This window comes from Rhinolophus sinicus, chromosome 12, assembly GCF_057876585.1.
Source record: "Rhinolophus sinicus isolate RSI-liver-muscle chromosome 12, RSI-T2T, whole genome shotgun sequence".
Lineage (NCBI taxonomy): Eukaryota > Metazoa > Chordata > Mammalia > Chiroptera > Rhinolophidae > Rhinolophus > Rhinolophus sinicus.
Genome location: NC_142512.1, coordinates 16,958,039 through 16,984,829, shown reverse-complemented (window position 1 = coordinate 16,984,829; position 26,791 = coordinate 16,958,039). Strand labels below are relative to the sequence as shown.

General features: G+C 47.4%; 3 protein-coding genes across 11 annotated transcripts in view; 1 reads left to right on the top strand and 2 right to left on the bottom strand.

Annotated features, from left to right (window-relative positions):
• ZZEF1 (zinc finger ZZ-type and EF-hand domain containing 1) overlaps window positions 1–5,161 on the bottom strand; it is a 101,638-nt gene extending 96,477 nt beyond the window's left edge. For both annotated transcript variants that reach the window (XM_019743825.3, XM_074319540.2), the window contains exon 1: window positions 4,666–5,161. In XM_019743825.3, coding sequence (XP_019599384.3) covers window positions 4,666–5,019 — 354 coding nt within the window. In that variant the 5' untranslated portion in view covers window positions 5,020–5,161. The remainder of the gene's footprint in view (window positions 1–4,665) is intronic.
• An 85-nt stretch (window positions 5,162–5,246) lies between these two features.
• CYB5D2 (cytochrome b5 domain containing 2) lies at window positions 5,247–22,437 on the top strand. 7 transcript variants are annotated; one of them, XM_019743816.3, is made up of 5 exons: window positions 5,259–5,865; window positions 9,803–9,943; window positions 13,669–13,855; window positions 19,736–19,811; window positions 20,752–22,437. In XM_019743816.3, exons 1-5 carry the CDS (start codon window positions 5,616–5,618, stop codon window positions 20,797–20,799), a joined length of 702 nt encoding a protein of 233 aa, XP_019599375.3. In that variant the 5' UTR covers window positions 5,259–5,615; the 3' UTR covers window positions 20,800–22,437. The 7 variants fall into 7 exon arrangements, with proteins under 7 accessions (XP_019599374.3, XP_019599375.3, XP_088658122.1 ...); XM_088801996.1 differs by having other exon boundaries at window positions 20,755–22,330; XM_019743815.3 differs by lacking the exons at window positions 19,736–19,811; window positions 20,752–22,437 and adding an exon at window positions 16,903–17,830 and having other exon boundaries at window positions 5,247–5,865.
• ANKFY1 (ankyrin repeat and FYVE domain containing 1) overlaps window positions 22,428–26,791 on the bottom strand; it is an 84,203-nt gene continuing 79,839 nt past the window's right edge. For both annotated transcript variants that reach the window (XM_019743813.3, XM_019743814.3), the window contains one exon: window positions 22,428–26,554. In XM_019743813.3, coding sequence (XP_019599372.3) covers window positions 26,422–26,554 — 133 coding nt within the window. In that variant the 3' untranslated portion in view covers window positions 22,428–26,421. The remainder of the gene's footprint in view (window positions 26,555–26,791) is intronic.

Here is a 26,791-nt window from a genome sequence, read left to right as displayed (position 1 = left end):
CGCTGGCCATGAGCCAAGACTGTGCTAACAATAAATAAATGAATTAAAATGGTCCTTCTTCCAGAGTTTACAACCCAATGAATTTCACCACGTAGGCACAAAAGCTAATATAGCAAATTAATAAAATAAGACCTATTCATATTAAATTCCTACCTAAAGCCATCTGCTGTCATCCTGTATTCAGCACTTGTTTTCTACCCAAGAGTCTACATGACTTTTCCAGAAGCACATCATATTAAGAGCACAGATATCTAATCTTTAATCTCTGATGTCAACTAAGAATTTCATTTCAACTCTATTCCTCTTCTACAATTAAATATCACTCCCTGGAGCAAACACAGTCCTGCTCCACACCCACGAGAAGAGGTGTGCTGTGCTGTAAAATGATGTTTCAGACTTTGGTCCATGGCATAGCTCCAAGAACTGCTTCAGGACACCACCTCAAGCAACTGAGGTCATAGGAATGTGCAGGCAAGATAGCTGGGTGGACACGGAGGGCAATGCAAATGAGGAGCCCCAAGCACCAACGCGTCAAACTTGGACGCTCTCAGCAGTATAATAACAGTGTGCACCAATGACACCTGCCCTGCCGCGCTGGCTCTCATGACATGAATGAAGGGAAATAAGTCACCATTTCAGTTGCTACTATAAAGACATTTTGCTATTTCACAAAACCCTTAAACTTGTATTAAAACATCACAATACATTTTCAGAAGCTAAAATGTGGAATTAACCAAGACACAGAAATGTGTCCTTATTCAAGTTAAAGGACAGACTTATTTTTAAAGCAAAGGATCAAACGCATGGCTAGAACTTTTTTTGTATTATTAATATAATTACCCCTTATTTATAGACAGGACAACCACTGAGATTATCCCAATCATTAGGTTTTTAAATATGGCCAAGCCTTCACTTTCAGTCAGAACCACTCTCTTCAACTAACCAGTGCTAACCAACGCGAGTCACCAAAGTTTAGTACCAACCCAAGCCCCACCCCCTCCACCCCAAATCTAGTAACGGGCAAATGTGCTTCAAGAAAAATACATGCTGTTTTTACTCCAATTTGGATTTCCCAGGCCAGGCCTTCCTTAGCATAAAGGGAAACTTAGAGAATTAATTATGTATCCTTGAGACTAAAGAAGAATCACAGAGAACCAGTCCCTTAAAGGAAAAAGGGTGCGGAATCTGGAGTCAGGAGCGTTAGTGCCAAAGCGTCATGTCCAGTCTTACTTAAGGAAGTGCCTGAACCCAGCCTGCAGAGCCCTCAGTTTCTTCCTGGGTTTCGTGGCTGTTGTCACCCACCTGCCCCGCATGTTGGCCTAAGTTATCAGACACTATGTATTTGAACATGTTGTAGAGAGTAAGGTGGGATAATTACATGGATATGAAAGGAGACTTTCAAGCACACCTTTTGAGAGCTCTGTGTATGGATACTTCATACCCCGTGACACAGCTCTAGGACTGTCCCAGGGATTCTTATAAAAATAAAATAAGAACTCAACATTTTACAAACCACCAGTTCTTACTGCTGTGTTTATGACTCCTTAACGTTTCTTTTACGTTGCACATGTAACTACCATGATTTTGTGTTTCATCATTGGAAGGTACAACCATTCACAGCTTTTTCTTCCAGTATATTTCTTTAGTTACAGTGGCTGAATGACCTTTGGATTTAACTATGCTAAATAGTCCATGGACTTCTTCTAAGGGATGTAAGTTCTTACAGAGCCCAGTCCTTTCACTTTTGGTCACCAAAAGAAAAAAAAAGAAAAACCCTCATCAAAATGAGAGGACAAAATGTGTCTATTTTCTCATGAAACCCAACTGTGCAAACAGATGAATATACGTCATGCAGCCTTCTCTCCTGAGCGCCAGACACACATACCCAACTCTCTCTCCACGTAGCACTTTCAGAGATACATGAAACTCAACATGGCCAAACTGAACTCATCTCCCCTCTCCAGACCATCCCTTCCCGAAAACGTTTCCTTTCTCAGCCAACAGCCCTACCATCTGTCCAACCTGCCAAGTCAGTAAGATCAGTCATCTGTGATTCCTTTCCTTCTAATTCTCTACCCACACCTAAGTCGCAAGAACCACTTATTCTACTTCCTAAATAGCTCACAAAACTGTCCACTTAGTACCATTTAGCTGCCACCACCCCACCTATTACCTGGACTGTCATAATAGCCTCCTAACCGATCTGCTTGGATCCACTCTGACCCTTATCTAACTGGTTCTCCACAAGGCAGCCACAACCATCATGGCAGTTGACTTAAAACACCACTGTTTCCAAACTCCTATTTAATGGAGGCTGCAAAGGACCCCCAGGATCTGGTCCCTGCCTACGTCTCTAACCTGTTCTCCTCCTCCTACATTCTACGATCTAAACACATGAGTAAAAGACTGTGAACTTTAACCCAGTATCTGTTTTCCTCTTCGTCAGTAATTAAATCCTGCTTTTTGGCTGAATACATGGCCATGGAACCTGGGTATTTTCCAGCCTCCCTTGCAGCTAACTGTGGCCATGTGACCAGGTGTGGGCCATGGGATGTGAGCCAGGCCCTTAAGAAAGGAGGAGTGACCCCCTCCTTCCCTTTTCCCTTTTCTGCTTGTTGGAATGTGGAAAGTGACAGATGAGGGAGTCATGTGGATCACTAAACAGAAGCCGCCTGTGGAGGATGACAGCACAAGATGTACATAGCCAAGTCCCTGATGACTATAAAACGGCCATATCAACCCTGGACTGCCTACCTGGACTTTGTAGATAAGAAGCTTCTTTATTGTTTAAACCACCACTGCACCGGATTTCCTGCCCCTTGAAGCAGTTTTGTCTAATCCTAATACATCATACCATTCTTCCAGATTCTCCGTTCTCTGGACCTTGGACTCATGTATAAGGTATCTTCTGCCTGAAACACTAACACCTTCTGCTCCTTGTCTGCTTTCATCCTTCAAATCTGAGCAGAAATGTTACTTTCTCAGGTAAGTCTTCCTTGACTCCCTAGATGAGGTTAAATACTCTTGTTATTTTTTTCCTTACACTTTCCCTTGAAAAATACCATGCCACTAATTGTGGGGTCAATGTTTCTTTCAGTACTACATTACTCTTTAAGAGCATGTTGTCTGCTTTGTCCACTATCATCCAAGTGTTTGGCACCCAGTATATTCCCAATAAATACCTGCTCAATGAATGACTATCATAGCCTTTGCATGATTTCTGAACGACACCCAAAAGACTTCTTGGCCTTACATTACAGGATTCCTATAAACTACCTGTGACTCTATTCCTGTCGGACAATGTAAATAGTTTCTCTCTGTTCTCTTTTGGACAATTCTGAAATGTGTTAACTCTTTCCACAGATCTGCACAGCTCTTTTTCTCATAATACACCTAGGACTAGAGTGGAAAGTATTATGGGTACTCTTTTTTAATTAAAAAAAGAAATGGAGACCATCCACTAACTAATATGATCAACATTTTCAAGCGTTGGGATGCCTTACAGGTATTTTATAAAGGGAAAAATAAGAAACATACAAAACAGATTATCTGAATTCTGGCCATGTACAGGAAAACATTCTTAAAATATTTTTAAAGCCTCTGGTTCTAAAGTGTACATCACTTTTTTACGGCATTACAAGTAGCTGTCAGTTTACTGCTTTATGTACTCACTGTTCACTGACACAGAAGATGCTACATGGCTTACTCATTTTCATCAATTAAGCACCTTTTCGTTATAACATTGTGGAGTTAAAGAAATAGGGTCCCAAGGAGGTAGTGGGATATGGGACAAAGAAACAAACAAAAATCAAGAGATCCGAGTGACAGTTTTGTCAATAATTCACTGGGTGACCCTGGATCAGTCCTCTTAACTCTAAAAGGAAATGTTCAGTACAGATAATTCCTTAGATCCCTTGCAAAGAAAATATTTTGTTGCCACATCAACTTGCTGTTAATGATTTAATAGAGATGATGTTGGGAATTATGTCAAAAACTGTATAATTACAAGTATCCACAGGAAACCTGGTATTTGCCCATCAATTTTAAAGTCTATCGGGTTTTAAAAGAGTGGAAAACATGGTTCTTCAAGGATCTAAAAACAAATGTGTAGTTTGGAAATGCTAGTTATCGGGTGATGCGAATGGCTTTTAGAACGTGAGTTTTTCCAGTATATGCCATTCTCCTCCCACGTACGTTAGGCGCCCACACTGGATTCAGAAGGTGCTCTGCAAAAACCCGTTGGCCAATAGAACAGACTGGTTTTCACCACCACTCCCTTAGCGACCATACCTCCTTTCCCTTAGACTGTTCTGGGGCCTGATAAGGAAGCTCCAGAGAGCAGCCGATCCAGCGTCAGGCAACTGCACAAACGTCTGTGCTACAACAACATGCAAAGACATCTGGGCTTGTCCCGTACTTCGGAGCAAGGACGGCCTCGTGCAGGCTTTCCATACGTGTAATAAAGGTTAAAGAGCTTCACAGCCGGCTCCGGTCGTGAACAGGCTGGAAGAGCCCCCGTGCACGTCCCGGCTCCCAGGCTCCCGTTCTCGGACCCTGCGGACCCTACGGGTTCCTGCCCGGCTTCTCCAAAGCCACCACCCACCACTTCACGCCCTTGGGGGCGACCACCCGGCCCCGGCCCCGCAGTCCCCAGCCAGGCCTGACCTCCTCGAACTGCTCGCCCGAGCAGCCGGCGCCGCGAGCCTCCAGCAATTCCCGGAACTGCTCCAGGGTGACGGACTCCTCGCCGCGGCCCAACCGCTCTTCCAGCCAGCGCAGCAGCGCGCCGTGGTGCCTGGACACCAGGGACTCGCAGGGCGGCGCGGGCCGCAGCGCAGCCGCCGCCTCTCGCAGCCGGGCCGGCTCCAGCAGCGCCGGGGCCGGGGGCAGCGCCGGGGCCGCGGGGCCCGGTCCCGGGGTCGCGCCCGAGTCTGCGGCCCAGTCCTGGTGCGGGCCCCAGCCCTCGCCCCCCGCGGCTGCCGCTTCGTCTTCGCTGCTGTGACTCGGAGCGTTCCCCATGGGGTCTCCGTCTCGGGCGCCCGGCTCTGCCGCCGCCTCCGCCTCCCCGCCTGGACCGGTCAACCTGCGACGGCACCTGGCGGGCGGGGCCTGGGCGGGGACGGGGAGGGGACGACGGCGGCAGCCGCGGCTTCCGGCTTCCTCGCCGTGCGGCGAGGATTGCTGTCGCTAAGGCGCCGTCAAGCGGACTCCACCAACTGTCGTGAGAGGACAGGCGAGGACAGCCTCAGCAAAGGGTGGGACCCGGACGGCGGCGAGGGCGCGGGTGTCGTACTGTCTGCGCCACCCGCGGCCCGTGGGCCACCATCTTTGTTGGGGGCGGACAACCCGCCAGCCAAGAGGTCCCTCCGCTGCTCACTTCCTCGGTCTCCCTCCACGTGCACCAGCTGTGCTGAAAAAGCACGAGGAAGAGCCGGAGCCAGGGAGTGGGCTTTCGGCCGACTCTTTCCATTCAGTCCTCCGTTGTCCCTTCAGTGACAGGCGGACAGGGGAGAGACAGCGTAGCTCCGGGGACGTCGCGGCCGGCTTCTCCGCCATCTCAGTTGTGGGCGGAGAGGCGGCAACTTCGGAAGAGCGGAGGGTGTGCGGCTGTTTCAATGCTGCGGCTCGGCGGGCGCGGACTCGGGCTGGGCCTGGTCGCAGCGGCGGCGGCTGCGATGGCAGCACGGCTGACGGGCTGGTGGGGTCCCCGCGCTGGCTTCCGCCTTTTCACGCCCGAGGAGCTGGCCCGCTACCGCGGCGGCCCCGGGGACCCGGGCCTCTACTTGGCGTTGCTCGGCCGCATCTACGATGTGTCCCCTGGCCGGCGGCATTACGAGCCTGGGGCTCACTATAGCGGCTTCGCAGGTATTAGCGAGGCGGCTCACGCCCTTGCTTGCTCCAGTGCGGGCCCGTAGCCGCCTGGGCGTCGTTCATTCATTCATTTATTCATGTATTCATCTGTTTATGTTTTGTTTTGTTCCCCCCCACCCGCCCCCATATTCCTCTGACCAGCGTCGGGGCTGGGCTCACCTGCACCACCCTCTGGTCTGTCTCTGATGGGATTATGGCCAGCAGTTAGCGGCCTCTATCTTTCCTGTCGTTCGGCATCGTTCTTCCTGACATAGGTTAAGGAAACCCGTCTCCTGCCTCTAGTTAGGTACCCGTTACCCACCGGTAAAAGCCCCCGGATGGACACCTGCTTTGTGCCACACTGCGTGGCTGTCAGGGCACAGAGATGAATGAGACCCTGTTCCTGCCCTCAGTTCCCTTGCTGATTCCAGTATGTCCCCATCCGAAGTAACCTTTCTTGCCCCCCTCCCCAAGTTTCCCCTAAAAATAGTACATTTGGTTTGAGTAGTTCTTGCCTCTAGTACAGATGCACTTTTCTGCCTTTCTTTAAAAAGATTATGAGATTAGCGTGCAGAGAAAGTGTCTGGTCACCTTTACAGTCCAATACTTGGAACAAAGCTGTGCATATGCGAGGCTGCAAAGAACACTTGTCAAAGGAAGTTTATTCATTCCCTGTTTTACACCTGAGGGGGTTGATGTAATTTGCCGAAAGCCCTCACAGCTAAGTACTGACAAGACTTGGACTAGGACCACTAAATGGCCTATTGCTTTTAGAGATGTGCCTTACCATCCCAGAGGAATGACCATCTCCTAGATTTAAAAAGAGAAAACGAAAACAAATGCAGAGCAAGCGTAAGGCCAGTGATTAAGTTAATATTAAATAAGCATTTTCCACTTGTTATCTTAGAGGAATTAGGAAGCTGCCTCTGGTACTTAAATACAGGTCACCTCCCTGTCTTTAAGGAGAACTTCAGAAATAGAAGCATTGACAGAGAAGGAATTAAGTTCAGTTGGTGTTGCCAGCCTCCTCAAACAGTCCAGCAAAAGAAGGGACTTATCAGGGGCTACACAGTGAGCTGGTTACAAGTGGAGCTGGGATTGGAATCAAGGGTTTTATTTACCTGCCAGGCGAGGGCACTTTTTGATGCCACTGTCATGGCTATATGCACAGGTGGGAGTATAAAACCTTTCATTTCTGGAGTGGTTTTTCTTTTGCGATGTGCTCTACTGTCTGAGTTCCTTTATGCCCGACATTCATTCGACATCCATTTATTGACCACTACCATGTAGCTTGCCTTGTGCCAGGTGCCGAGGAATCAAAGATTATGACATGCTCCCCACTACCCACACAGTCTAGCAGGGAAGCAGATGTATTAAATTCATTTGTTCAGTCAATATTTTATGGTTTATTAATAAGTAATTCACATAATTAAAAAATCCACCCTTTTAACGTATATAATTCCATGGTTTTTAATATAGTCAGAAAGTTGTGCAAACATCGCCACTAATTCCAGAACATTTTTTATCATCCCCTCCCCCCCAAGAAAAACTCTATATCCATTAGCAGTCACTCCCTATACCCTCTACTCCCCAGCCCCTGACAACCACTATCAACTTTCTGTCTCTAATGATTTGCCTAGTCTGGGCATTTCATATAAATGGAATCATACCTGTAGTCCTTTGTGACTGGCTTCTTTCACTTAGCATAATGTTTTCACGGGTCATCCATGGTGTATCAGTATGAATCAGTACTCTACTCCTTTTTATGATAAAATAGTATTGCATTGTATATATACCCGATTTTGTTTATTCATTTTGGGTTAGAATCTGGGTGGTTTCCACTTTTGCTTATTATGAATAATGCTGCTGTGAACATCCATGTGCAAGGTTTTGTGTGGACACACGTTTTCAGTTCTCTTGGGCATTTACCTAGGAGTGTAATTCCTGGGTCGTGTGGTAACCCTATGTTCAACTTTTCAAAAAAACTGCCAAATTGTTTTCTAAAGTGGCTCCACCATTGTACATTCCCATCCTCAATGTATTAGAGTTCCAGTTTCTCCACATTCTCACCAAACTTATTGTCTGTCTTTTTTTTTTTTTTTTTTTTTTTTTTTTGGTCTCTTTGATTGTAGTGATTTTAGTGGGTTTGAAATGGTGTCTCATTGTGGTTTTGGTTATTTGCATTTCTCTAATAATTGGTGATGTTGAGATCTTTTCATGTGCCTGTTGATCATTTGTATATACTCCTTGGAGAAATGTCTATTTAAATCCTTTGTCCATTTTTTAATTGGGTTGTTTGTTTTTTATTGTTGAATTATGAGAATTCTTTATATATTCTGGTTACTAGACCCATATCAGATGTATGATTTGCAAATATTTTCTCCCATTCTGTAGATTCTTTTCACTTTCTTTATAGTATTCTTTAAAGCACAAATTTAAAAAATTTTTATAAAGTCCAATTTATTTTTTTCTTTGGTTGTTTGTGCTTTTGGTGCCTTGTCTAAGAAATGATTGCCTAATCCAAGGGCACAGACACCTATGTTTTTTTCTAAGAGTTTTAGTTCATACATTGATCTATTTTGAGTTAATTTTTATATTGTATGAGGAAGGGATCTAATTTCATTCTTTTGAATATGGCAATTCAGTTGTCTAAGTACCATTTGTTGAAAAGACAATTATTTTCCTCTTTGCATTATCTTGGAACCCTTATTGAAAATCGGTTGACTGTATGGATTTCATTAACTCAATATTTATTGAGAATTTACTAAAGATCAGGCACTACCAGACACTGAGTCACCAAAACTAAAGGAGTTTGGTGTTTCCCTGATAAAACTTGCAGACCAGTAGAAAACACAAACATTAGTTATTACATAAACAATGAATTGTTTTTGTGACGAGTCTTAAAAGGAAAATATCCTGGAATTATCAGAGGTCCTAACATAGGAGGAGGAGAGAAAGGAGGGGAGCATAGTGGCAAGGCAAGGTTGGTGGCAGCTGGTGCAGGGCCCTGGATGGCATGTTAAGGAATTTGAACATTATCATAGGGCAAAAGGAAGCCACTGAGAATTTTTAAGCAAGAGAATGACGTGATCAATTTGTATTTAAAATATCAGTCAAAGTGTTGTATGGAAAATAGATTAGTGGGGAAAGACTGAATACAGGGAGACCTACGCCTAGGGGTTGACTGTAGTAGTTCAGGTGACAGACAATGGCAGCCTGGGCTTGCTTAGTGATAGAGGGAGAAAGGCAGACTGATACAAGGACTACTTGGGAAAAAATGATAGGACTCGGGAACTGAGTGGATGTGAAGGATGAAGGAACTGTCAAGGACGACATTTCTGGATTGAACAACTGGTTGATATTTACTGAGAGAGGGAATACTCGACTAGCTGCCGGTTTCCTGAGGTTAGGGATGCTGACGACCGTTAATTAGTTCAGTGTCGATATTTTGAACTTGTGATGTCTGTAAGACAAGTAAGTAACATTGAGTAGACAATTGGTTAGACAGGTCTGAAGCTCAAGAGAAGTCTGAGCTAAAGATATAAATTTGGCGATCTTTGGCATAGAGACGGTATTTGAAAGCACAGGAGTGGATGAGATTGTCAAGTGGGGGGTGTGGAAGGAGCCGAGGAGGTAGAATTGATCAAGAATTGATCCAGGCGGCTGGTAGAAAATGAGCTAGAGAACGGGAGGGAAACCAGGGGTGTAGTGTCATGAACAGCAAGGCATGTAGTCAGCTGGGTTAAATGTTGCTGAAAGTAAGTGAAAGAATGTGATAAATGCCAAATGGGTGTCTGAGATCCAGGAGCATCTGTGACAGAGGAGGTGGGGTCAGCTTTACTTGGGGGTGGAGAGTGGGCGTTTTCAAGAGATGTTTCTCAGAAAAATAGATTAGAGTTGGTACGGTGTTGGTGATTTACAAGTTAACCTACTGAAAGCGTGTCTCCTGCAGGCCGAGATGCATCCAGAGCGTTTGTGACCGGGGACTACTCTGAAGCAGGCCTGGTGGATGATGTATCTGACTTGTCATTTTCTGAGATGCTGACACTTCAACATTGGCTCTCGTTCTATGAGAAGAATTATGAATGTGTTGGTAGGTATTTCATAGGTCATTTCCAAAGATTTCACTTAGTTTTCTTACAATTTTTTTAAGGGACCAGAATTCTTTAGGGATTGGATTCAAAACTCTTGTTGTTAGTGTGCCAGTGAGTCCCGGAAGGAAATAGTTGGGGCACCCATTTCCCTCACTCTTACTCTTGGCAGGGGACTGCCCGGCCATTTGCTTTGGGCTCTGTGGCCACACAGCCCGTGGTCGCCTGTACCACCCTTGAACAACCAGCTCCAGGATGGCAGGTTTCCCATCTCTCTGTGTTTCAGGCATCTGGCTTTAACACACTGTCAGAAGACTTGAAGCCTGTTTGTGTGCGGTTTTGACACATATCCTTTTCTTTTGTCCTGTGAGGAGACAAACATTAGCTAATCAAACATTTGTTAAAGCCAGTTGTGTAGGGCACGATACTTGCTACTTACTGGTGAGACCTGAGGGAACTCACCTGTTAAATGGGAAGACACCTAACATGTCCTAAAGAAATGTCAGATAGTAAAGTAAACACTAGATTGCTTTGCAAATCACTGTAAACTGCGATGGTTGGAGGGCTTTTCCAATCTACTGGCAGCCCAGCTGCAGGGAGAGCTTTTGTTCACAATCTTAGCTGTAGAGGGTGCAGCTCACTGGCCCACGTGGGAATCGAACTGGTGACCTCGGCATTAGGAGCACAGCGCTCCAACCACCTGAGCCACCGGGCTGGCCCCAAGGCTTTTTTCATAACATTTAAAATTATTTCTGTTTCCAGTCCCCTCCCCCCTCCACACCCACCATTGTTGGCCCTTGACATCCCAAACTGCATCACCCCCTTCTTTGTTTTCACCTGGTGTGCCTCAGATCAGTCCTGAGCCCACAACCATGTCTGCCGTTGAAGGAACTGACTTCTGTCCATCTGTCCTTCAGAAGGCTTGGTTCTCCCTTTTTTCCATGAGATTGCTGAACCAAGTTTGAAACATTGCTGGTTAATAAGGACAAGAAAACCCAACACAAAAGGGTGAGAATGGAGTCCTGTGAGTCGGCAAAGGAGGCCAGACCCAACAAGTCACACTGGTGTTTGGGGAGCAAACTGATGTGTTTGGTGAGAAAGTGAACTAGTCTTGTCCTAACAGTGTTAATATGTGTGTGTGGGGGGGGGGATATGGGGGGTGGGATGAGAGGTGTCCATGGTTGGAAATGCTTCAGAAGGATTTTAGTTAAAGTTGGGGTATATCTGAATATGTACTATGGATAAGCTACGGTTCTAGTCTTCGTGTGGACCAGGGATGAGTTGGGTGCAGTTCCTGCCCTCTGTCAGCCCATGTTATGGGGGCGGGGGGTGGGGGGACTATGTTAGGCTCTTCCAGGTCACCAGAAACCCTCAGGACACATCAGAGGACGAAGGTTTATTATATGGGTGCACACTGAGGACAACCAGGAAGCCATCGTGGCAGCCACGTGGCCAGACCTCAAGGGAAAATGAGCTGTCTCCTGTTGTGTTCTGGATGTAGCACTGGCTTGGAGGCCCAGCCGATAGTCGGCCACCACCGTTTTCATGATGCAGCTTCTACAACTCTTTCTCTGTTGTCTCTACTACTACTGCCCTGTCTTGTATAAAACCCACCAAGAGGCTTGTTGCCATGGATACAGAGACCCTCCATGGGAGGCATTCTCGTGCCAGGCCACCTCACAGACTGCAAGCCTCGATCCCTTCATTTACTCTAACGAGTATTTAAAATGAATGCTCGGTACTAAGTTGTTTTGAGCGCTAGGGCCTCACTGGTGGGGAGAAATAGATCATAATTATGTAAATAATCAGACAACTCCAGATAGGGCTGTGAATACAATAAAACTAATGTGAAGCATGTTTGGGGGAGGTGTGGCACTTTTATAGCAGATGGTCCGAGGAGTCCTCTTAAAGGAGATGACAGTTAAGCTGAGACCTCAAAGATGAGAAGGAGCCAGCCATACTGAGATCTGGAAAGAGTCAGGCTGAGGGAACGGTAGTGCTGAAGTAGGGAGCAGCTAAGCATGGTCAAGGAACAGAAAAGAAGCCCATGTGAAGGAGCCTACAGTGAACGAGGGAGGGAATGGCTTGAGAAGAGGTTGAACAAGCAAAGAGAAGTCAGATGGTTATAGAGTCAGAGTTTGTATTTTATCCACATGTTTTAGGAAACTATTGGAGGATTTAAACCAGGCACGGAAATAACATGATATGATTCATGTTTTTAAATGACCACCCCAGCTGCTTTGTGGAGAAAGAACTGTAGGAAGGCATGAGCTGAAGTAGAGACACCAGTTGGGAGACTATTGTTGTAATCCATAGTTTGGATTAGGATGGGAAGGGATAGACAGAATCAGGGTGTTTTTCTAAGGTGGGACTGAGAAGATTTGCGAATGGACTAGACATGAACAAACAGAAGTGTATTTACATTTGGATGTGAAGGAGGTGACGTCAGAGAGATCCCAGGCTCCTGAGCAGGTAACAAAGGCCCAAAGTGACATAAATAGAATTGGAAAAGTCCAGAGGGGAAGTTGGACTTGAGAGGATGAAGTGAATCTTGGGGACGCTGGAATCTAAGTTAGTCAGGGACTGAAGAGGTTGACAGGCACAACTGGGGCAGGTATCTACTGCTACTTCCTCCTACTTGGTCAAACCTTCTAGAAGTGCTTTCTGCTCCTTCTGTGGCCCTGTGACAAGTGCTGCCTGTGAAGGCCACTTGCACTTCAGGACTTGGAGATGAAAGTCCCTGCACCTAAGAAGAACTGACCCCTTTTTGGCTTTGGCCTACGGGCTCACTGACCACTGGCTGGCTGCCGCCGTAGGTTAGATCTTTAAAAATTCTGACAGGGATTTTAAACTAAACCGGTTTCCACTCAGTGTATCCACCGAAGGACTGAATGGTGGAAGGGAGAGCATGAGTTTCGGTCCAGTCCCACTTACTAGCTTCACAGACTCCCCCAGTTACTCAATCTCCCAGTCTCTCTCCTGCGAACATGGGAACACTGATTTCTCTCAGAGGGTTAACAAAGTATCGCTGAAGTGCTAACATAGCACTGACGCTGACTAAATGCTCAATGAGTGATTTATTTACAGTTATGTAAGACAAAATAATTCAATGTTGGGAAGAACTGAAGCCACACAAAAGTTACACAGTAAGCCATTTATTCGTCAAATATTTACTGATCACCTACTTTGTACTTCAAGCACTGTGGAGCATTGAAAACTAAATCACACACAGTTCCACTGTCAGGGAGCTGATGTCTGGAAGTGAGACAGACTTTATAACTTCCACTCTGGAGGACTTTACAGCTAGAACAGGGATGTTTCTCCCTGGAGTCTTCTAAGATGTCAAGAGACACAGGGATACAGAGGGTAACGGGGTCGGGGGGTGGGGGGTGGGAGATGAGGGTAAGGGGGATCGAATATATGGTGATGGAAGGAGAACTGACTCTGGGTGGTGAACACACAATGGGATTTATAGATGATGTAATACAGAATTGTACACCTGAAATCTATGTAATTTTACTAACAATTGTCACCCCAATAAATTTAATCAAAAAAAAAAAAAAAAAGAGACACAGGGATAAAGCACCACAATGAGTTTGTAATAAATAAGAGCTCTGAAGTCAGAACCCCTGGGAACTTGGGCTTCACTACAACTGATTGAGCAGCTAAGCACCCGTTCATGCCGCCCTCCACTGTGACTCTGACATCGGCTTTCCTGCCGCCACAGGAAGGCTGGTAGGAAGGTTCTACGGAGAGGATGGGCTGCCTACGGCAGAACTGACCCAGGCAGAAGCCATGATCACCAAAGGCTTGGAGGCAAATAAACAGGGACTGAAAGAGAAGCAGAAGTTTCCACCATGCAATGCTGAGTGGAGCGCAACGAGGGGCAGCCGGTTCTGGTGCTCCCAAAAGAGGTATGGAGGTTTTCTTTCTACCTCGCCCCCAAATCCAACTTCTAGGTCGTCCTGTCTATACTTCAGTGAAACTATAAGTTGATTGTTAACCCAGGGGAACGTTTTCAAAATGCATGTGCTCTGGGATAGTGATTCTCAACTTTGGCTACATGTTAGACTCTTCTGCACAATTTTTAAAAATATGTTTTTTTTCAGTTACAGTAAACATACAATATTATATTAGTTTTGGGTGTACAACACAGTGATTAGACATTTATATGACTTACAAAGTGATCACCCTGATAAATCCAGTACCCATCTGACACCATACATAGTTGTTACAATACTACTGACTATATTCCCCATGCTATACTCTAAATCCCCATGACTATTTTGTAACTACCAATTTGTACCTCTTAATTCCTTCCACCCCTTCACATATCCCCCAACCCCAGCACCCGGCAACGATCAAAGTGCTGTCTATATATATGAGCTTGTTTCTGTTTTGATTGTTCATTTATCCTATTCTCTAGATTCCACATGTAAGTGAAATCATTTGACGTTTGTCTTTCTTTATCTGCCTTACTCCACTCAGCATAATACCCTCTAGGTTCATTCATGTTGTTGCAGATGGCAAGATTTCATTCTTTTTAGGGCTGAGTAATATTCCATTGTATATATGTACCACCTCCTCTTTATTCACTCATCCACTGATGGACACCCAGGCTGCCTCCACATGTTGGCCACTGTAAACAATGCTGCAGTGAACATATGGATGCATATGTCCCTTCAAAGTAGTGTTTAGGTTTCTTCAGATAAATATCCAGAAGTGGGATTACTGGGTCCTTCTTTGTCTCTTGTTATAGCCTTTGGTTTAAAGTCTATTTTGTCTGGTATAAGTATTCCTACTTTAGCTTTTTGTTTTTGTTTCCATTTTCATGATACATCTTTTTACATCCCTTTACTTTCAGTCTGTGTATGTCTTTTGGTCTGAAGTGAGTCTCTTGTAGGCAGGATATGTAAGGGTCTTGTTTTATCCATTCAGCCACCCTGTGTCTTTTGATTGGAACATTTAATCCATTTAAAGACATTGTTGCTAGATATATAGTTATTGCCATTTTATTCATATTTTTAATTTTTTTTCTTCTTCTTAAAGAAGTCCTATGTCTTGCTTGCTTTGGCCTGTTCATCCATCCAGGGGCTGCCGTTTCCTATTTGTCAGCACAAATCATTCCTGCCTCCAGAAGACAGGGATGAGGATGTGGGCACAGCTACTTGCAATGATTCCCTGAGGTGCTGTCTTAAAAACACTGCAAATTCTGAGAATTCCAGGAAATACAGGCTAGATGGAGAAGACTTTTCCTGTAAGAAAGTGAGGTGAGCCAGATTCAGATAAATGCCACCGGGATTATTCCAGGTTGGTCTGGGGAAGCTGGAGGAAAAAAAAAATTTTTCCTGCTTTAATCATCAGGCCAGCCTGGATTCAAATGCAATTCAAGTCCCTCAAATCTCCTTTAGCCGTGATAAGGGGGAAAAGGAAGGAAGGAAGAAACTAGACAAATCCCCCAGCCTCAAGGGCCTCAAAGTAAGACCCCAGCTCGCACTAAGGAGGGGCAGGCAGACAGGCTGTTGCTGCGAGAAGGGCCACTTCTATAAGTGCTAAGTCGGTAGATCCATCCTCTTCTGTAGGGAGGGGTCATGCCTTTTTGCTCTCCTTGAGGCTGATTCCTTCTGTGGATGAGAACAAACAGCCAAAGCTACCAGCTTTCTCTAGGGCCAGCCACCATATCCATCATATATTTCCTCCACCTTCATTCAGGGGAGCAGGGGTGAAGGTAGAAGGAAGGAAAGCCCCTTGTCTCCTGGCTATCACTTTTGAAGACACAACTTCTCCAGTGTCATCATGTCTCCAGAAAGGGAGCTGTGAACACCTGGCCTGCCCACTTTAGGGGAAGGAGCTAGGACAAAGGTGGGCCTTGCTGGGATACAAGCCTGAATGCAGGTGGTCCTCTATAGGGGGGACCTGTGTGCATGTAGATGCTTGACTTTGCTTCCTTGGAGAGCCTCCCCCCCCCCACACACACAGCCCTCATCTCTGTCTTTGTAACCCCTTCTTACTTTCCTGAGTTGTTTAGGCTCTGCCTTCCCCACAAAGCTCTTCCAGACCCACTCCAAGGAATGTGGCCCTATCCCTAAGCCTCAGCCCAATTTGTTGTTTTCTTCACACATGTATGTATATCCCGCTAGCCTGAGAGAAATGAGTCCTGAAGGCAGGGACTTGGTGTGCAATAAGGATCACAGAAATGGGATGGATGGCTGGAAGGAAGGAGGGAGACCTTTCAGTGCCCTGACAGCCTGGTGCTGAGTAGGCAGCAAGTGAGATGGTCTCTAACTGGGTGGCAGTTTCTTTGACTGCAAGTGGTTCTGGTTCCAGGCACCAGCACCTATACGGGCCGTCAATTCCAAGAATCTCCTTTTCTTTCCACAAGGCTCGTGAGTCTATGGAGACGGAACTCTGTACCCTAAGCTGAGTTAGGTCTTTCCCCCATGCCCATCAAGGACTGGGCCCGTGCCGGGTGCAGGAATGCCAGGGGCCTCCCAGAGAAGGCTGACCATCAGGCTTGCATTGTTGCCTCAGTTGCCCACCCTTCCCCAAGTGCCCAAGACCCTAAGATCAAGACACAGCCCAGCACTAGGATGTAGTGGGGAAGGGAGAAGAGAATCAAGAGCCAGGCACTGCTTTTGAGAAGCTCACAAGCCAGTGGGGGAGAGTCTTTCACAGGTGTTACCACCAATGCAGGGAGTGCTGCCTCCCAGGAAGCACAGGGCAAGACCGAGGGAGCAGTGAAAGGACGATGGACTCTGCCCTGGGCAGGGACGGCTGGAGGAAGTTAGGAGAGAGCACGAAGGTTCGGGCTGAACACGCCAGACCACCGCCTTGGGAAAACGCCAGACGGGAAATGGAATGGCCTCTACGTTTCAGCAGGCCTGGCTTACTTCTTCCTCCTCTCCCCTTCCCAGAGTCTTATGAGTTCATGCTTTTAAGAAGTCCTCTTTCCTTCTCTCAGTGGAGGTGTGAGCAGAGACTGGATTGGCGTCCCCAGGAAGCTGTATAAGCCAGGTGCCAAGGAGCCCCACTGCGTGTGTGTGAGAACAACTGGCCCCCCGAGTGACCAGACGCCGGACAATCCTACACACAGAAATCGTGGGGACTTGGACCACCCCAGCTTGGGGGAGTATGCAGGCTGCCCACCCCTGGCCATCACGTGCTCCTTCCTACTCTAAGCTGGTGCCCCGTATGCGGAAAACCCACAGAGAACCCTGCCTACACCGCATGTGACGTAGGATGGTTCCTGACGTCAAATGAGGGCCTGAAAGGGCTCTGGCTTCTGCAGATGGGCCTCGTGGCTCCTTACCAGGGGCTCACCATTCTGGTGACTGAGGCCGGAGCTTGGCAGCCCGCTTGGTACTTGTCGGCCTGTATTCTCTACATCTACTTGCCATCCTCCTTCACAGCCCTCAGATATTAATGGGCACAAATATGACCAATGCAGGGCCGGCCCGGTGGCTCAGGCAGTTAGAGCTCCGTGCTCCTAACTCCGAAGGCTGCCGGTTCGATTCCCACATGGGCCAGTGGGCTCTCAACCACAAGGTTGCCAGTTCAATTCCTCAAGTCCCGCAAGGGATGATGGGCAGCGCCCCCTGCAACTAAGATTGAACATGACACCTTGAGCTGAGCTGCCTCCCAGATGGCTCAGTTGATTCTAGCACGTCCTCTCAACCACAAGGTTGCCAGTTTGACTCCCGCAAGGGATGGTGGGCAATGCCCCCTGCAACTAGCAACGGCAACTGGACCTGGAGCTGAGCTGCGCCCTCCACAGCTAAGACTGAAAGGACAACAACTGGACTTGGAAAAAAGTCCTGGAAGTACACACTGTTCCCCAATAAAGTCCTGTTCCCCTTCCCCAATAAAATATATATATATAAAAAAACAAATATGACCAATGCAAAACTAACTGGACAGACAAGCAAAGGGCTCTGAGCTCCAATAGCTTCCTTCCCAAGGACTCCCAGGCTGCCCGGCTCAGCTGCTGGCCTGGGCCTACCTATAACCCCCAACCTGGTCGGGGGCACTGGCCAAAAGGGACTACATCATTCCCTTCCCACTCAGAAACATGCAGACACATCCAGAAAAGACAAAACAGTGAACAGCGTCAACGTAACTGTCCCAAGCTCCTCACTGGTTAAACATGTGACGCCTGATTTTTATATAACCTTACATGTAAGACCTCTACCCTAAGGCAAACGAATTTACAACCAAACGGCACAGTGAGTTGATCTGAGCTGGGTCAATACAGTGAGAGGTGCCAATAAAATAGGATAGAGGTAATTCTGGAAACTGGAAAAGCTTTTGCTTATATGGATGCAGCAAATCTTGATGCCTTTGAACAACGCAATTTAAAGCAAGGATAGTTCTCTTGTAAACATTTAAATTAGGTGTGGTGTGTTTTCAAAGGGAGAAGTCTGCGGTTTCACGTCTCTAACAAGGTAACTGCTGAGCACAACATCAAAGTTTGGGCAAGGCTGCAAACGCCAGTACAAACAGCCTCCACTGCGCGGTGGCTGGGCTTGCGGCTTTGCCGGTGGGTCGCATGTCCAAGCTCATCCGTAATCCACACTTGACAAATTACATACCCATTACCACTTGGATTCTTAAGTAGGTCAGGCAAGGAAAGTTCCTACTTTACAGAGAAGGAAATGAAGCTTGGTGCTGTCCCAATGCCCTCAACTCTTGTTCTAGTGTCTATTCTTCTTCCTTTCTCTCTCTCTTTTTTCTCTCCTTTATCATTAATCTCACTACATAGCTTTCCAGATTCACTGACTAGAAAATGGAGCCTGCCTCCCCTTCAGTAGACTCGTGGTTCACTGCCCTCGTGGCCAGCTGTCCCTCACACCTGGGCTCTGCTCCTCACCCCTCTGCCACCCACGACCTTCCTCACCGCCCTTCCTCACCTTTCACCTCTTGCTGCCTCTTGGCTCTTCCTAAGTACGCATGAAACGGCTCACTTCCTTCCCATCATGAACTAAGCGCCCTCCTTACCACATTCTTCTGCAGCACGGTATCTATTTCCTGCCACAGCCTTTCCCTAGCTCCCCAGCCCCCTTGGCCTGGCTTCTGCCCTTCTCCGCTGAACAGCAGGATAAATTCTGTACTGGCAAGTCCCATGGCCACATTCCTTGAAAGCCTCCTGTCCTCCATGAACCCCTTCCCACTAGTTCTCACTCCTCCTTCAGCGGCCGCTGAGACTGCTACCAAATCTGTACATAGGCCAGGCGGCTTTCCAGGCATTTCTGTAGGCATCTCTCCGACACATTTCTGGCATTCAATCTTCATCTTTTCCCTGATTCTTTTAGGTCCCCTGATGATGGTTCCACTGTCACCATCTACACACAGTCACAGCATGTTAAGAATCCTGGCGACCATCACAGCTCCCATCCTGTCCTGTCCTTTCCTCCCCACCCATCTCTAAGTGCTGGCAACTCCGCCTCCTCAGTTCTGTCCTTCCATCCAGGATAGGCTGTCATCTCTCGGTTCCTGCAGGAGTCTGCCTGCACTCCCTGCCTCCAGCCCACCCTCCACACTGCGGGAAGCATCTTTCTCCAATGGCCAGGGCATCCCCATTCAAGCCCTCGGTGGCTCCCCTACCTGTAAAGATGGTTTTCTGTCTCCTCAGGCTCGCTCCCCCACCACCTCCCGCCTGTACCGTTCTCTCCGCTTCCACCTCACTGCATTAAGCCTACAGGGCCTTCCCTCAGCTGTCCCTCCTGCCCGGGATGACCCCTTCCTCGGCTCAGTGTGTCCACGGCTCAGTGTGTCCACCTCTCGTCTTTTTAAAACAGCTCAGTCAGCACCTCCTGCGTGCGCGAGTTGGCCCACCAGTTGGACGTAGATGCACTTACCCCGTTCACTTCTCAGGTAACAAATGTCAGCGTTCTGTAAGCATGGATGGCCTGTCAGCTTCTCGCACTGGAGTGCAGCCTCTCTGAGAACAGGGACCGAGGGTTAGTTAGTTTTGTACCCCTAAATCTACAGTACCTAGCACGTGGTAAGTGCACAGTGAGCTCTTATTTTGGAGATGAGGCGGCCATGGCCCAAAGACCTTAGTAAGGGCACAGCAATGGCCCTGAGCCTAGAAGTCCAGTTCTTGTCCTGATTCAGGGCCACTTTCACTTCTCCATAGTTGGGTGTGTGTCTGGCCCCCAACCCCCCGCCCAGGGCAGAAGCAGACAGAGGAGAGGAGCTGAGGCTAGGGCCTGTTCCAGGTTCACACAGCCCTTGAGCTCAGTGCCTGAGGCATCGCTAACTGGGAACCAGTCACAGCCACGGCTCTGGCCCTCATGCAACAAATATTTACCAAGCACCTGTGTGCCATGGGGTGGCGGGTGGGAGGACAGCGAGGCTCCTGACCTCAAGGAGCTTCCAGAATGGGGTGAGCCCCTGCTTAGAGAACCCAGAGGCCATTCTTGGGGCAGAAATGCAGGGGAAGTGTGGGGGCCAGGTCCCGAGATGTTCAGACTCTCCCAAAAAGAAAGAAGCAAAACAAGGCACCCTGCGCCCTCCCCGCCCAGTGCTGACTTGGGAGGCACCTAGAGGCTGCCTAATCTCTGCCCCCTGAACCCACCCACCCTGCAGGACACGGCAGAGCCTCAGCAGGCCGCTGGCTTCCTCACTCGGTGAGAATTCATTTTCTCTTTCAGGCCAGTCACTTACTTTAAAGAAAGAGCCTCCTCACGATGGGGCACTGGGTGGATCTTTAAGTGATTCAGCAGGAGTAGGCTGTCATTTTAATGGTCCCAAGGGCTCAGCCATGGGAGTGAGTGCTTACTGGGGAACTGCCTCTCCTTCCTCTCTCCAGCAGAGGTGGCCCTGGGCAAAACCATGGCGGGAGGATGTGCCTCTCTGATGGAAGCCACAGAAAGTTCAGCTCTGGCAATTAGGACTTGCTGGCAGACGGAAATGGAGAAGAAAACTAATACGCATTGGGCAACCATCCTGGGCAGGGAGCTTTATCTGTTCTCATTTAACCTCCATGCCAGCCTTGAGGCTCTCACGTTATGGACCAGAAAAGGGGCATAAACATCCGGCTGCCCCCCGCCTTCTAATGTCTGCAACAGCCATTGCACCACAGCGCTGAGCTTTTCACCCATGTCTGCTTCCTCTGCCATACCAGCGAGCACTTATAGCAAAAGCTGGTCAGCTGCCCTCCAACATCCTGAAGGAAACTAATTTTCCTCTAAATTCTGAGATTCCAGTTTTCAATGAACACAGAACTAAGAGTGGAGAGCCCGGGACTTTGGTCGCAGCTCAGCCACTGCATGACCACAACCAAGGGAGCTGTCTGACTATCCACCCTGCCCCTGCTTAGCTCCAGGACAAGCTGTGCTCTGACAGGGAGACCCCCTTGGTCAGGTTGGGGCTGTGTGTTCAGGAATCTGCAGTTACCCTGAGGAGGATGCCCCTGGGCTGAGCCCCCACCCTTGAGATCACTTCCTCTTGCCAGAACCCCCAGATTCCGACAAGCAGGCAGCAGACATGGCTCCCATCAGCCCTCACCGGAGAGGACTCGGTGTGCACACTAGGATCTGTGCACTTGCACGAGGAAGGATGTATCACTGATCACCTTCCCCACGGCAACCCTGTGAGCTAAACAAGACCAGTCATTTCCCTTTCATAGGCGTAGACACTAAGGTACAGAAAGGACAAAACTTGCCCAATACTTCAGCTAGTCAGTGACAAAGCAGAATTAAAACCCAGTGCTCTTCCCTGGCTGGGTGAAAACGTGTGAAAGTTGATGTATGTCTGGTTCCTGTTTATACTCACATTATGACATATTATGACCCGTGTTTGCCTTAAGGACGGCTGTTGGGATTACTCGGGACAGTTATGTGGAAGCACCTAACAGTTTCTACCACTGTGGGAAAAGCCACCAGAGAATGAGATGTATCACCACAGCTGGTCTGAACAAGGGCTAAGCAAAATGGAAGACAGGTCAAAAATAAAAAAAGGGAATACGTTAGTTCAAGAAAGTGAGGGCCAAGTGCGCTACTAGATTTGTGACTGCACAGGGGCTTTATGGATCATTACATTTTCACATGCGAGCCCCGAAACCTTCCTAGTTATTCCTGAAAGTGCCAGTTCTCCCTTCAGAGTGTGACGAGCAGAAACCTCAGCCTGGGCAGATCCTCTTGAGTTGCTCCTCAGTAATGGAGTCAGGGAATTCCAGGGTCCTCTGGGGAGCGTCAGGGGGGTCAGGTGGCTGAGACTGTCGCTGTGCTCACACACGCTGCCAGGAGCTGAAGTCTGGGCCAGGAGCACAGTAAATCCAGGCAGCTGGTCATTATGCCTAAAATCTCTTTCACTACTGTCAACAAGGTGTTTCTGAAAAGTGCTAGAAATTCAAACTTTCCTAGAGGGTAGCCGTTAAAGAAAATTATTCACGTCAGAAGTTTTAAAAATATGTTTGTTTGTTTTTAATGCTTATCGGTACTTCTGCATTAAAAGTAACTACAAAGATCTTATTAAAGTTTCCACTTTAAATGCACAATTTTACCTCATTTTATTATAAGGGATTGTTACAGAAAATGCAAATATCAGTATTTGAAAAATACATTCCATTACACAGACTCCGAAGAATGCTGATAAGCGCCATGGTCCTATACGATGCCATCACCCCACACTAAGCACCACCCCAAGGTGACCAACCCAAATGTGTGCCTGCAGTTCCTGCCCAGCTACTACTGCCTTTGCCCTCGGTATCACACAGGTGTGTCACAGTAACAGCCAACTGTACACATCTGCCAAAAAAGGACAAGTCATTATGTTGAACACATTGCCAACCTGAGCCTTCCTAGCCACAGAAAACCAATGTCGTCTGTTTAACAGGTTAATATATTATTTATGCCACACACAAAAGGAACCGTACAGGCAATGATCTTCCAAAGAAAGTCTTTAAGGCATCTATGATAACTTCTGGGAATTTAATAAGTGTGTAGTTTGTATCTTGTCAAACAATCAGCTCTTCACTAAATTACTTCCACAAAATGAGAATGCGGTTTCCAAAGCTCTTCAGAAAGTCGTTTCCCCTCCGCTTCCTCCTCTCCCGGGCTGGGCTGGGCTGGGGAGCATCGGTGCTTCAGATTAGGAGCTGCTGGGCTCGCCAGCCAGCCCCATGCCCCATTCTTCTGGGGCTTGTCCTGAGGGAAGCAATCCCGTCCTGGAAGAAAGCCTGTTTTGGGCGCTCCTTCAGTCTCAACCTGCAAGCTCCAAGTGGGTCTGTTCGTGGAAGAGCTACATTTCCTTGTTCAGGCTCCCGTCACCTGGGGAGTTCGTTTGCCTTTCAGGTCTCAGCATGACACAGTCCAACAGTGTTCTTTTCCTCCAGATTAAAGAAACCTAGATGAGTCCAGGCTCTCCCCCCTCCCAAGACTTTCCCTCCACTTCATGCCTATGGACAAGATTAGCACAACACCGTTCAATACAGCGGGTGGGGGATGCGAACCGGGAGTGGTGGGGAGCCCACAAGCACGCTGAGCTCCATGCAGGGACCCCATTCAGGGAGAAGACTGAGGAAGCTGAACAGGGCGGTCAGAAATGACTCAGGGCTCTGAGGTAGAGGACTAACAGTCACAGGGACCCCACTCCTGGAGAGAATATGGCAGGTGAACTGAGCAGTCTAATCCAGCCTCGACTACACTGGTGACTGGGGGTGACAGTGCACAGGCAACAAACTCCAAATGGAACACGTGTTCTAACACATCATTCTGTAAGACACCATTAAAAAAGGTAACTGAAAATTAAAAAGTCCTACGTGTAGGCACTTAAGTTTATGGGAAATTCCTGTGTTACAGGATCATAGCAAGTTAGTATTAGCCATTCGATTTATACATAGCACATGGTTTGTACCTTTGTCTTAAAAAAAAAAAAGTTAGGAATACACTGTGTAGTAAATCTGGTGATGAGCAAGAGGCAGTTAAAGAGCTAATTCAGCATAACAACGTTGACGGATGCAGCAAATTATATTCCATAAAGTTTATTCTTCCTGTTCTACTCACTCACAATTGGCAACTTTCTAAATGAATAAAATCGAGTTTTTGCTCCTAGTAGTTAAGCTACGGGTTCAAATTTAACAAGAACAGCCAGGCAGTTCTGTAGTCAAGTCTTGTCAGCTTGGAAAGCACAGAGAGGACCGAGTATGTCAGGGCCCAGCCGGGGCAGTGTCTGGGGCGACCCGCCAGGGCAGCCCCCACTCCAGGAACCTGCTGAGTGCACCCCCGTAAGAAGCATCAGCAGAATCGGAGATTTCCTAAGGCTGTGGAAAGGGGCTTTTTCTAGAGCTACGAGAATGCGCCCTGAAACCAATGCAGAACTCACAAAATGTTCCCCTAACCCATGGCTGCTCAGTACCATAGCTATCCCTGGACGCTGAAGAATCAGAAGCATGACTCAACATATTTTAAACATGATTTTAAGTGCAATTAAGAGGCAAGATTGTTACTCAAATTGGTCTGGCAGGGCGAGGGCAGGACAATCAGCCTCAGCCCCGACTGCATTCCCATCCTCCTCTCTCCACCATGAATGTTAAAAGAACAAGCATAGAAGTACCAACCACCTCAATTCATATCTGAAGCATAATTATCTTACTTTCCAGTTACAGAAACAGGCCAGCTAACGAGGCCTTGCTTCCGTGTGGCCCTCTTCAGGCAACAGAAGACGGAAACTGACCACATGCCTCACATGGTCAAGTGTTTGCCAAAACTAGTTGTTTTTCTATAAAAATTCTATACGAAATATGTCACAGATTTTTAGTTCCCCAACTCTAATTAATTTTGTCTTTTAAACACTGTGCACAAGCTCATATTAACATAGAAAGCATATATATCTTATAAATCACAGAAATATTAAAAAAAGTAGCACTCTGGTTTATCAGTTCATTTTACACACATATTTAGGCAACAGAATGTATAAGTCTACAGCAACACAGAAGACATACCACTATCCAAAACAAACAAACAAAAAAGGCCGTTGCAAAAAAATATTTAGTCCCTTTACACATATATCCATACTTCATTAATGAAAAAAATGTAGTGGTTATTAGATGTCTGAAAAAAAATCAGTACATATGATTGAGATTGTTAGTCTCTGAGTATTACTGTACAACACATATTGTTCACCTCAGAGTATATATATATTTTTAAGCAGTGGTAAGTTTCTCTTTAAATGTGCATTTCTAAAAAACACTGGCCAAACCTTCAAAAGAAAAGAAGTTTAACACCTCAGGGTTAATATCATGTACCAGCAGCAACTAAGGCCCAATAAGCTCTGGGGGCCTCGTTCTGCATACAAGCCAGAGCCTTCAAAACTGGGTCACATGCGTGGCCAGGGCCTTTGGACCTTTGGCTGTTGGCTCTTAGGGGCAGGGCACACTACAAAGAACTAGGCCTGGGACCTGGGACTGACAGCACTTCATAACTCGGAAAGGTTTCGGCAAGAAGTATTCATGTCAAGGAGACGGGAGCTGCCAGCCTGAGGCTCGAGACCCCTTCTCATCACTTGGCCTGTGTGACTCTCTTGCTCCAAATGACACTCTGCAGGAGATTTTCCCTTTAAGACTGAGTGTGAGCTGAGGTCCAGGCAAAGCGGATCATCGGAATCACTGATGCATGGATGTATGAGGGTATTTTTGAACATGGAGTTTTAAATTGGAATCACCAATAATGCAGCTATATAAAAAGTGTAGCACAATAAAAGTGCATTTCCTCAGTGGCAGAGTGACAGAGGAGTCCACAGACAGGACACAGCGGGATGAGAGGAGACGGCTGCTAGGAGAGGTCAGGCTGCCAGACTGCAGTCCTGACACCCACGTAGCATGAACACTGGTAAAGCTTTCAGTTGTTAAGGCCACGATTTTTCAGCTCTCATCTCTGAACCCTGTTTAGAAATATTTCACCTTTTTTAAAGGGGCAGCTCACTAAAAATACAGCTTAGCTTTTCCAAAAAAAAAAATAAAATTAAAGACTTCAGGGCAAGAAGATCCTAGAATCTTTATGAAAATACTGTGCAGAAAAGTCCACAGCCACGTACCCCAGAGTATAGCCAGCTCTCACGGAGCAGCCAGACACCAGCTTCCTACTGTGAGGCTCTGCCCAGTAGGTCCGCCCAGGCAGGACAACTTCATGAACGCTCTGAGATGGACACTGAGCTACTGGGAGGGAAAATGGTTTGCAAAGTGTTCTTGTACGTTGCTAGCAGAACGGGGTCTAGTTCCTATCACATTTACCACTTAGGCTAAATGGCCTGGTCCAATGAGTGAGACATCTAGTGACCTCGATCACAGGCAGACACACGGACAATCATACAGACTCATCTGAAATGGGGTCTCTCACACCATGGTCCTTAACTGCTTGCTCCAGTCTATTGCCGCGGGAAGACGACTGCCAGCTCCTGCTCTGGGTGGGGTCAGGCTGGTGAGCAGAGCAGCTGCTGGGGAGGTGACCGGGGAGGTGGCCTGGCCCCTCCTGGAGGCTCACTAGGAGACCCCACCCAAAGTCAGCACATCAAAGCAAATGTTGCAAACTCGCACCGGCTTGTTCAGATCAAACTTTATAATGGGAATCTCCTTGGTCGAGCATTTATGGCAAAGCAGACGCCCGCAGTGACGACTGTGGAAGCAAAGAGAGGAAGTATGAGAGGGGCACTGAGGAGGAGGCTGCTCCCAGCTCGGCGGAAGCCGCAGGGGCACCTCGGCAGACAAGGCCAGCCCGTGGCCGGTGCTCTGTGGGCAGTGTGCCCCGCCAGCCCATCATGCCAACGCCTGTGTAACTGTTAGTGCATGAAAACAGAATTCTAGCCAGCAGTTCAGTTAAAGTGGTTCTGGAGAAGGCTCTTGCTTTAAAGAT